The sequence below is a fragment of the Carassius gibelio genome, chromosome B22, assembly GCF_023724105.1.
Source record: "Carassius gibelio isolate Cgi1373 ecotype wild population from Czech Republic chromosome B22, carGib1.2-hapl.c, whole genome shotgun sequence".
NCBI classification, from domain to species: Eukaryota; Metazoa; Chordata; class Actinopteri; order Cypriniformes; family Cyprinidae; genus Carassius; species Carassius gibelio.
In genome coordinates, this window is record NC_068417.1 from 21343953 (window position 1) to 21356290 (window position 12338).

Genomic DNA, 12338 nt, shown 5'->3' on the forward strand with positions numbered 1-12338 from the left:
AAGGTGGTTTTTGCCTTGATTATTATAGTTCTCCAGGGTATCCACACTCACCACGTGATGGCAGTTGAAGGCTTTCATGACCGAAGCCTCGTTGAGGAACTCAATCCTCTCGCGCAGGCTCGCCGACTCGTTGACGGTTTTAACGGCCACTCGTGTCTCCGGTTCGCCCTTCACGATGTCTTTAGCAATGCCTTCGTACACCATTCCAAACGATCCCTGACCGAGCTCTCTCATAACGCTGATCTTCTCCCGAAGCACCTCCCATTCATCTGGGATGTACACTACAAACACGCACATTCAAATTTTCGACATTTAAGAAATCGAATTCATTTTTTGCCTTTCAACAACAACAACAACAACTTCAAATCGAAAGCTACAAAATAAAACTAAAGGGGTAAATATTAGCTAAAATAAGCATAAGCGTACTGACAACAACATGAGTTCACAATCTTTCATTATCAATTTAATGAAGTGGATTAAATCTATAGTATCTTACCATCATTTGCACTTAAATATTCTGGGTTCGAGGAAGCAATCAGTGGACCAGTCGGTCCTTCAATTTGTCTGAGGGAAAAGGTATTTATAAATGAGAGCATTGTCTAGATGATAGGTAAGGGATTTATTTAAGAGTGTCTAACACATACTTCTTCTTAACGACAATGAAGATTGAAGTGGCCACAAACAGCAGTATAATGAAGCAGATAAGCGGGCCGATAATGATTTTCATGTTCAGGTCCCCTGCAAAACATGCATATTAGAGACCACAGTGGCAAAAACAACAGTGAAAAAAGTAATAAATGAGTGAAGCTTACGGTCTTGAACAAAGAAGTATGCAGGCTCCGTCCAGGAGCCATTGCTGGCCAGCGAAGTGGCACGTATCCTCACGCTGTAATTCCCAGGATGCCCTACTCGTAATCGATAGCCGTTCATTTTTTCATAAGCGATTCTGGACACACAGATTTGATCCTCCTGAGGAAAAAAAATTCAGAAAGATATAAACACCTTCTTGAACAAATTAATTTTAAAATAATAATAGTACAATATTTTAAAATACATATATATGCATACATATTTAAATACATTAAGAATTAAATATATTTGATGTTTTAAAATTTTCCAAAAATATAAATGACTAATAATTATTGTAGAAATTTAGGTCTTTTTTTTATATCTAAAAATATAAATGTTTAAATAAATAAAAATATTTATTCAACAATATATAGGCAAAATGCTATAATATACACATATTAATGTGTGTGAATTTCTTAGAATGAATTGAACACCTACATAGTTTTCTGTGATCCTCATGTATTTGACTTCGTACAGTATGATCATGCCGTTGGGTGCTTTCGGCTCCTGCCATTTGATGTAGACAAATTCTGGTTCATCGGGGACAAATTCATGAGTCACTTTCCCAATGATGTTGTCAGCTTTCACTAAGAACACAAATGGAAGATGACACATTAGAAGGTGAATCCAAACCAAAAGAACAGAAAGGAGTGGTCCGGGGGTCTTACGTTCAGGCAGGGTGCGGGCGTTGACGTATGTGGGCATGCTGCAGCGGTTCAGATCCGAGGGATGGTTGCAGGCCAGGATCTCGATCTGGTAGCTGGTGAAGTGGACCAGGTTGGAGATTACCAGGAACTCTTTGGAGTTGGCTCTGAATTCCATCTTCAGACTCTCTTCCTTCTCTGGGCTGGACGTGGTGAAAAACTTGGGCAGGCTGGATGATGTGCTTGCAAAATTAGGCAAAGTAGCATTGGCCACGCCAACTGAGCGCCGCCGTCGGTGGGGTCTGTGGGTTAACAGTCAAGACCGAGAATCAGTCGGAGCCACTGGACCGAAATAAACACCCAATGATTTTAGTTCTAATGCCAAATAATGAAGAGCAGAGAAAAGTGTGTACGTAATGTGCTTTATTTATAACTTCTGCCACAGAGAGTAATGGGAAATGTTTAGGATCTGATAAGAAGTAGTAAGAAATATATGCATTAATATTAATTCCATTACAAACATTTTATGTTTGCATTCAAGTTTAATATTATTATTTTTATATATATATATATATATATATATATATATATATATATATATATATATATATATATATATATATATATATATATATATATATATATATTGATTTAAACCCAAGCATGTCAAAATTCTTCTGTCTCATGTGAATATATTATTTCTATTTTATGTTATTTCCAAGATTATATTTTAAGGTAAAATTGAGACTATAAATCATTAATAAAAATAAATAAAAAAACATGTAAAAGTGTGATACATTTGATTCTAGTGCTTTGAAAATTGTTCTTTCGACTGTCTTTGATTAATTGGATTAATAGGCCGTATTTTCTTTCCAGATCTTTACTTAAATTACGTTGATTTCATTTCTTAATACATGTGTATAAAATACAATATAAATAAAAACTAATACCAAACCAAATAAAATAATCTTGAACTGAATAAGCTGCATTGTGGCCGATGCAAAGCAATTAAACCGATCAACCAGAAGATGGCGCTATAGACCCTTGATGTTTCACGCTTCAATATTAGAGCGATAATCAATAACCAATCCAATAGAAACAAAAACGAAATTGAAATAAATTAAACCTAAATAGTAATATTCAAAAAATTACAAATTATTAAAAATGTAGCTAAAATAAACTGAAATTAAAATATGAAACAAATACCATTAAAACAAATCATGTTCAAATCTAAACTTAACTTAAACCTTAAGTATTTCTGACATTATTCCCGGTCTATGGCACATCATTATTCACAAGCCTTGTGTACCTGGGCTCAAACACTTCATTATGAAGGTAGTTCTCGAAGGTCTTGCGGAACTCGGTCTCTTCGGCCTCCTTCTTCAGCTGCGTCTCTGTTTTGGGACAGGCGCAGCAGTCGCCCTTCGGGTTGGACGCCTCTGTTTGGTTCCACTTCTGGTCTTCCTCGATGTCGTGGTGCGTCGGCGTATGGGACGGCACTTTCATCCCTGTTTGGAGAGAAAGAGGACAGAACCGTAATCAGCAGTTGTGCTGTGGACGTCTGGGTCTACGGATGCTTTGACGGGTCAGGACCTTGCTGGCAGTAGTCGAACTTGTAGTGCGTGATGTCCTCTTCCTGCTTCTGGCAGTAGACGATGTAGTGGGTGATGTTTCCGTTGGGGTCGGAGGGCGGTTTCCACTTGAGAATGATCTCGGAGGAGGAGTTGGACCAGGAAATGGGGTCCAGTGGTACCGAGGGTCCTGTTACACGTCAGAAACAGACGAATCAGCTTTCTGTTCTCAGGTAACAAGCTTTCACGAGTCATTTCATTCACAGCACGCTACGGGGCTGATGGACTCACAACAACTGAGAAGAAACTTGTGCTTAACACACACACACACACACACACATTCAGTTTCCCATTCATTAACTGTGGCGGCCCGCCTCGGTCTAATCTGTCCGGCCAGAGTTTCATATTGAACCCAAAATATATTTAAACTTCTCATTGTGACATAAAAGCTCTTTAACACTGTTTTGCGACATTGCTTTGGCAGTATATCTGACAAATGAACTAAAACCGAAAGCACAATATGGCTTTCTCAAGTTTGCGCTGGGTGTTTCTAAGCACCACTGCAGTGATAGGCTATATATATATATATATATATATATATATATATATATATATGAATATATATGAATATATATGAATATATATGAATATATATGAATATATTAATATTAGTTATATATGTCATTTATGTATATTATATATATATATATATATTTATGCGTGTCTCTTGACGGACTGATCGCACATTGTATTTCTGCACAGAACAGATGTGTCCGTACATTGACATACATTGACATGATAATGAATGGATCTGTCTACAGTAGACATAAGAAGTCAGCGGGTGGTTGTTTTAGGTTATTTTTGGCATCTCCTTGTGGTCCTGTTCGGTATCGCAACTTGACTTCTCTAAAATGTGAAAAGACTCTTTGCTGTTGTATGTGCACATACTATAAAATTCAGATTTGTTTTTCTTTCCCATCTGCTCATATGCACTCCTTTGGTGTCCTTTTGGAGTTTGTTAGTGTCCTTTTTTGGAAAGACATCTAAATTTATCTTGAAAAAAGCCTGCCGAAAATACAGATTTTGAGAATCACCCTTCAATCTTTTGTTTTACTTTACTGGATGATGACAAAATAAACATTTGAAAAAAGATAAACGGTCTATGCTTAATTTCATGAAGTGTGCGATTAAAAACTGTAATTGATTGACATCCCTAATATAAACATATTTCACATTTAACCAACATTTTTCTTAAATAAATACATGCGTATGTGTATTTATATATACATAATAAATAAACACATTACACACATATGCAAGTAAAAACTTATTTTGGATGCGATTAACTTTCACAGCACTAATTAGAATTACAAAATAATTATATGTAGACAATTATTATATCACATTATAAAAACACACACATATATACATACATATATATATATATATATATAAAAAATATTGTGTTATGTATATATTACATATTTAGTTTTATTATAATTGCATAATTTACTATTTTATAAATAAATGCACGTGAAAATATAATAAAATTATACATTGAAATGTAATACGTGTTTTTATGCATATAAATATATATACACATTTTATGCATGTATATCTATACTATTTAAAAATGTACAATAAATTCTATTCAATTACAGCAATTATATTTAATTGAAATAATATACGTGTTAAAAATGAACACGCTTTTTTCACCCAACCTTTATTATATGTATGATGGTATAATATACATTTAGAGATTTTTAGGCGAGAATGGCGAGCTATTTAAACAAAAAAAATATGGTATTAATTTATAATGACTCTAAAATTAGGTTTTTCATACTACAGAAAACAATGGGGACCATCAACTATTTTGTGACCAACATTCTTTAAAATGTCTTCTTTTGTGCTCAACAAAATAAAGAAACTCGTATGGAACAATATGAAGAGTAAATGATGATTTTTTTTTTAGGTGAACTGTCCCTTTAAGAACCAAATAATGGTAAGAAGCTGCTGCTGTTGGTTTCTTACGGGTGGCGTTGGTGCGGACGTAGATGATCTCGCTCTTGGCCCCGCGGACCAGGTGGTCGTCAGAGGCGGCGAGCTGGGTTTTGACCATGATGGCGTACTGGGTCCAGGGCTTCAGAGGCATGATGAGGAGACCCGGCTCGCCCTGGACTTTCCCCTCGGAGCCGCGCTCAGGGGGCTCCACGTCTGCGATCGCCCAGCTGTTCGAGCCACAGGCGTCCTGCCCGTCGTATTCAGTCACATTCTTATAAGGACTGAACAGGAAGAAACAATCTTACACAGCGCTTCAATGCTCTCTTAGATGATCTGACTTACACACGTAGGTTTTTAACCGTTTTAACATATTTGAAAGTTACAGCAGATTAACAATACTGTACATATAAAAAAATACATAAAATTATATACTATAAAGACATATATACACACAAATCCCATATGTAATCATATACAATCGTAATCATGATCAAAACACAGTGTTTTAATTATTTCAAGTTAGTATTTTAAATAGCTGTAATCCAAGCATGCACACAAAAATATTAAGTACAGTTAAATAAATAAAAATAATTTTTCAATATTAGAATTAAAATACAAACGAAAACAAAAATAAAATCATCACGCATAAAATAACATTAATAAATCAAAATACAACCAAATATCAATTAAAAATAAGAACATGAAAATAAATAAATAAACAAATAAAATGTTAATGTTAATAGCATGAAAACAATAATGAAATCATAACACTCACGCTTCCTTGTAGAAGACCATGAATCCCAGCAGGTCTCTGAAGTCCGAGGGCCAGAACGCTTGCCACCTAATCAGGATTTTGTCGGACATCGTACGGATTAGGGTAAAATTAAGAACTTGGTTTTCACCTGAAAGAGAGGACTGATAATCAGATCTGGTTTGACGTCAAACTCAAGCTGCGCTGAAACCAAAAGCACGGTGGCGTGTCTTACAGAAGGCCAGGTCCGCATACGCCGGGATGTTGATGTCGTTCTTCCGGTTCTTGGTCCCGGTCACTTCTTCCATCCGGAGGATCTCGGACTTACAGAGCTTGGAGTTGTAGCCGAAGTACATCCTGCCGTTGACGATGGTGAGGCTGTGCTTGTGCCAGTCCCACAGCTGTCGCAGGTTCTGGTTGTCAAAGGCGTTGAAAGAAAAGTTCCTGCGAAGATCAGAAACGAGGAGGTAAGTGAGCTGTGAGCTCAGCGCTAGAGCTCGGCGGCGGATTACTTACTCGTTCTCCAGCGTTTCTCCGCGGATGACGCGCAGCTTGCGGAGGAAGGAGAGCGAGACGAGAGCGTAGGCTCTGCGGATGCTCAGATAGCCCGTGATCTCCTCCAGCTGACCCAGACTCGACTCCAGCTCGGCCGCGATATTGTCTGAGGAACACAAGACTGAAGTGTCTCCATATGCTCCACACATACACACACTGACACTTAGAGACTTATTACTGTATGTGCCAAAAATATCTTACATGACTATTTGAAATACTCAAGCATTGGTCAAGCAGAGCATACAAATGGTTTTATATAATGATGCTCAATGGAATAATTGACTTATTATTTAATACTTTTTTTGTTTAAAAAATATATCATATAAAAAATACTTTATTTTATATATTTGGGGTCGTTTGGCATTTAATTTGTATCATTTTTGTTTATTTAATTCATTTAAAATGTTATATGTTATTAATGTAAATGTGCAAATGAACAATATTTACGATATTGTTTATTTTATCTTTATAAATATAAAGAAAATAGCATTTTTACTTGTATATACATTTATGAAAACTTATATTTACATAATTTATAAACTGAACAATTAATCACAATCAGATGAAACCTTTTTTTAAATGTCACGCTTCATTACATGCATTCTATGTATTTGGGCTCATATTCTGCTGTCTACTCATAATTAATTTCAATTTATTTAATATATATTAAATGTATTAAATGACTTATATCATGTAATATACATGTATGTACTGTTGATTATATATATATACACACAAAACACACATACAAAATATTTACATGTATATATTTATATTTATATAATTTATTACATATAAATATATTTATCATACAAATACAAAATATGTTTCTTAAATATATAAATGCATACATACATAATAAATATAAACAGTACACACACGTTATGTAAACAAAAACATTTATTTTGAATGTAATTAATCAAGATGAAACGTTTGACAGGACTAAAAATTTTGTTACAGTATCTATCATTTATAATCTGTAATTAACATTTCAATATATTTCTAATTTGAAATATTTTTTAAGAGATGTTTTAAATATTTTTATGCTACTTAAAAATTATTTTGTGTGTTTAATGGTTGGACAAATTTAATATTTATATTTGCATTTGTCTAATTAATCATATTTATTTAAAATGCTATTATGTAATTAATATAAATGCATTTTTTTATGATGTTCAACTAATAATAAAAGTATACATTTCATTTTCTCTTTATAATAAAATGTTGTCATTTATTTAAAAGATATTATATTATGTGCCATTTTGTATTTTATGTAACAAGCAAATCTTACATAAAGGAAAAAAAACTTGCACCATAACCATTTTATGCACCTATACAAATAAAAAATGAAAATAATATTACTTAAAAATATTAATTTAAAATAATACTACAACAAAAAAGACAACCTGCACGTAAACACGATCAATGCGCTCGCATTTTGAATGCACAATACTCACTTCCTTTGCTGATCTTGATGGTCAGACTGCCGTTGAGCACCGTACAGCCACGCAGAGCTTGAGCGGCGGTGACAGAGTCCACCGTCTTCACCCCCGTACACAGTTTGGGACACCGACCGGTGCACGGTGTGCAGTTCAACCTGAATGAACGACAGTGATGGGTTTGAATCAAGATGCTCAAAGCCAATGACCATTGCTTTACACATGCATTTGCCATGATGTCAGCAGCTGGCAGTGCTTTTCAAGATTGCGATTGCCTCGGGGACAAACATATTGTTCCCTGCCTGCTGAAGTCTCATGTCACCTGCACGGTTGTCAGTGTTGTGTTTGGAGCGAGCCCAAATGCGCTAGAATAGACTTGTGCTGCAATGCAGCAGTGCATCTGAATGGAAAGGGTCAGCGAGGGCACAATCCCACTGAGACTCAACTAAATACCACGAATAGTTATGTTGACTTTGAAGTACGCGACCTCCGCATGCATCCCGTATGAAGACATGACTCTAGAGACGAGGCCTTTTGATGCAAGAATCGGTAATTGCGCTGAAAGACGCTGTGGAAAGATCTAATCGTGAAACGGGAACATAATGAATCCCCGCGGCGCAGAGCGTTTGTATAATTCTGTTGCTTAATTTGATCAAAACAAGAGAGTAACGTTGCATAATCGCGCTCGAATCTTGCTGAAATGTTGCAGGAGTGGGTGGGAGGGGAATACATAGCTATCTTTCTAAATTCATTTAGAGTTTCACCATTTAGACTTCAGCTTGCTTTCTTTTCTGATTCCACTAGAAAACAAGTCAAAAACTGTAAGGAAAGAAAGTAAATAAACATATTAATCTACACACTGTCATTTGATTCGTAAGTTGTTAACTGTATGCGTTTGATTCGCTCACATTCATAAGAGTCGTTTGTTCGGGGAATCTGATTCAGTGGTCGCTCTGTATGTTTTTGATTTACTAGAAATGAATCAGCAGTTGAATCACTTGTTTGAATCGTATTAAACTGATTGTGTTGAATGCTTTTCATTCGCTATGTTTACATTCAAAGATTCGAAATAGACTTGTGCAAAACTGAATATTGCATTAAAAAAAATTTGTGAATGAAGTGTTTCAATTCAACGAGTTAGTCAAGTTATCCCATCTTATAGCGCAAAGTCACGACTTTTTCGATGTGCATGGAGAAAATGTATTCGGTAAATGTGTTTCCATCATAGTTTGTGCACATTTTTTCTTATTGACATACTCAAATGTGCATTTTTTTTAATTTATGGCATTTCCATCCATCGTCTTTTAATGCGATATTCCAAAATGCGGATAAAATTAAGTGGATGGAAACGTAGCTATTGACTTTAGATTCAGTTGTTCACGATCATTTGATTTTTCATGTAAGAATCATTATATTGTGAATCAATTACACTGCTTGTGCTGCAAATTCACTAAATAATCGGCTCAAAGAGTCATTTGTGTGGGACTTGTATTACACTGGTCATGCTGTATGTTTTTGTTTCACTAAAAAGGCTCACAAGAGTCGTTTGCTTGGGATATGTACCTCACGTATTGCACATTATGTTAATCTAGTTTAGATTCAGTAGTTCAGTTTTGTAGCACCATCGAGAGTATTTTAGTCCAGAGGTTTGTCAGAAGAACGAACATGCGCAAACTATTAACTGAACCAAACATCACCCGGTTCTGGTGTTAGTTAAAGAGCAACGGTTAACGTCTCAAACCCTATTCAAGAGTATAAGGTGGGGGGTGTTGGGGGTTTAGAGTTTGACTGAACTCTTTTCAACTGCGACTACAAAAAAAAAACACTTCAAAGCATCACGCATTTCAGGAATTAATTGAACTGAAAACCCCCAAACAACCCACAGAAATGCTCTGCAGTTCATTCACAAATTAGCGTTTTCTCTCTCAGGTTTTTAAGCTCATAAACCCACTCTTTAACTCCCTTTCCAGTTTTGGAGATCCAAGCCACGCAGATTTGTTTCAAATGCACACCGACGCCGTGAACCCACGGTTTTCATATTTTAAGCCATTCACGTGCCGCTGAAATTTCGTTCACACTGCTTTGTCTTCTCCTTTGGAAAATAACAGGGATGTAAGGAAGGGGTGCCCAGTTACGAAACTGGACTTACTGCCGCATGACCGCCTCTCAGAAAGGCGAAAGGTGGCCGAGAAAACGAGAAAAACAAGCCAATGACGTCACTTCAAAACCAAATTCCTGGAAAACCGAGATCCCATCAAGCTTCCACAACTGCAACGCTCCGACGTGGAGACAAAGGAATCAAAAGGCCAGTGAAACAGCCACCTTTTTAAAGCCCCCCGAGACCCCAGCGGACTCAAACAAAGGCTGCCATTGTTCCCACGAGGTTGTGTTTTACTCCCGTTCGCAGTGTTAATTCTCTGTTTATTTGTGCGTTAATAATTCCCACACATGAAGCTGGATATGCAAACCAGCATGCGAGCAAGCTTCCGGACATTCCCGGGCAGCCAAACAGACTCGGGCTCAGAAAAAGGGCCACTAGTGTCGCTTTCCGTCACGCAATGTTGTTTTGGTTTGGCTCATTATACTTCCGCTTAGCTTGACAAATTCAGCCCGACTGCAAATGACTCGGTAGGAATAATCAGGGTGGCATTTTATCACGCTTTTAACACTTGACACCGGCCATTATAATCTGCTCATTTTCAATTTACCGTGACTGACGAAAAGACTAAACGATGTTATGATACTTCCAGAAGAGTTTTCTCTTCTCCCCGGTCAAGTTGAGCGTGACAACCGGTTCGTTAATTTTCGAAACGATCAAAACAAATCACAGCGTTAACCAGAAAATGGTACTTCATGCCTGCAGCACGCGGTTCACTCTTTAAACAGTCGTTTATATAGAAGAGGAAAGGGTCACACGAAACATGTCAAAAACAGTGTCAAAAGAGAAATTATATTTTTAATAAAATGACATAAAATTGTATTTTAATAATTATATTAAAATAATTTAATAATACTTTTATAACAATTTAACTTTGTTTTTTTATTTGGTATTTATAATTTATTAATTTTAACAAGTATATTTTTGTTTATGTAATACAGAAATGCAAAAAAATTCAAAGTCTTGATTTTCTTTGATTATTTTATAAAACAATTAAACGTAATCTTTTTTATGAATTTAAAAACGTTATTATATATTCAGATATATTTCATTTTAATGTATAATGCTAAAACAATTTAGAGGGAAAACGTGTTTAATTTATTCAAATAAGCACAAAAAACTAAAACATTGCTTAAACTTGAACTTTTCGTTAATATTAGTTTCGTTGTGAAATTTTCATGACAATTACATGATCTGTGTCACGATCGCTGGCTAGTCATCCCTATTTTCCCCCTCAATTATACTATCATTTAATACTGTAAAACCTATTTGAATTAATATATTATTAAAATATAATTAATTTAATATTTTAATTTAATCATTTCATTTAAAATGTTATTGCGGTGACTGAAATAAAAACTTCTAGAAATTAAAAAATAATATAAATAATAAAAATAATCCTATAAAGTAAAATGTATTATGCAAATAAGACTTGAGAGATTATGAAAATGTCAATGCAAAAAATCTAAAATATTCCTTTATTTCTTAAATAAACATGTATTTATTTTTCAATTTTTTTCTTGTGATTTCATCGTGAAATGTGGCCTGTGACCTTTTGAGACTCACTTCCAGTTGTTAGACTGATTTACATGAACATCCAGTGATACGGTTTATTTTCTGGCATGAGAAAACTAAAACAAAACAAACTTACCATCTCAGGCCTTTAATTAATCTTAGTGATTTATCGTCTAACTCATTCTGCCGCTGTTTTTAGTCAACTCATGTTAAACATGGAGCAAAGTCTGATTAGAGTTGACTGGAAAGTGTAATACTGTTTAATGGCAGCAGTCTGGCTGCTGTAGTTGCATTTCTTCAAAAAACTAAATGTGGTACTTACGAGGTGGAGTTCATGGTGGTGTATCCAGACGGGCATTCTGGGATACAGGCTCCGTTGTGGATGACGTATGCGTGGCAGTCACCGCTCTTGCCTTTGCACTGGTTGTGGAGGTCCTGGCAGAATTTAAAGGACACGCAGCGCCATCCCTTGAAGGTGTAGTATCCCGGCGGGCAGCGCTCCACACAGGTGTCACCGAACAGGAAGTTGCGACAAGCCACGCATTTGGTCGAGTTTCCTGGCACAGAGCAGCCGCCCAGACACTGGTCGTGACAGCACTCCTTATGGGGGGTACAAGCTCCGTGGACACATTCAGAAGGGCAAACTGTGACGGGAAAAAGAGTGAGAAAAGAACTTGTTAGATTCAGTGTCTTTAATGCTGCAAACTACATTTAAAAACAATGTTTTTTTTTTCATACACTGGTCAATTTTGAGATCTTTATTCATAACATGTTTCAGTCCAGTGGAAGGAAAACATCTAAAATGGCCTTCGTTTTACAGTTTACCTGTGGATTTCGATTCAACTTTTGTGTTTT

At 35.8% G+C, this 12338-nt stretch overlaps 1 protein-coding gene across 1 annotated transcript in view; it reads right to left on the reverse strand.

Annotated features, from left to right (window-relative positions):
- The window catches only part of LOC127987380 (insulin receptor), a 73329-nt gene that overhangs the window by 6855 nt on the left and 54136 nt on the right, over nt 1–12338 (reverse strand). The window contains exons 3-16 of the mRNA XM_052589667.1: nt 11806–12127; nt 7829–7968; nt 6333–6477; nt 6052–6260; nt 5841–5967; nt 5096–5346; nt 3087–3254; nt 2803–3001; nt 1518–1795; nt 1288–1436; nt 813–969; nt 645–738; nt 497–564; nt 52–281 (exon numbers count right to left, since the gene is read on the reverse strand). Of these exons, the coding sequence (XP_052445627.1) occupies nt 52–281; nt 497–564; nt 645–738; nt 813–969; nt 1288–1436; nt 1518–1795; nt 2803–3001; nt 3087–3254; nt 5096–5346; nt 5841–5967; nt 6052–6260; nt 6333–6477; nt 7829–7968; nt 11806–12127 (2537 nt within the window). The remainder of the gene's footprint in view (nt 1–51; nt 282–496; nt 565–644; nt 739–812; nt 970–1287; nt 1437–1517; nt 1796–2802; nt 3002–3086; nt 3255–5095; nt 5347–5840; nt 5968–6051; nt 6261–6332; nt 6478–7828; nt 7969–11805; nt 12128–12338) is intronic.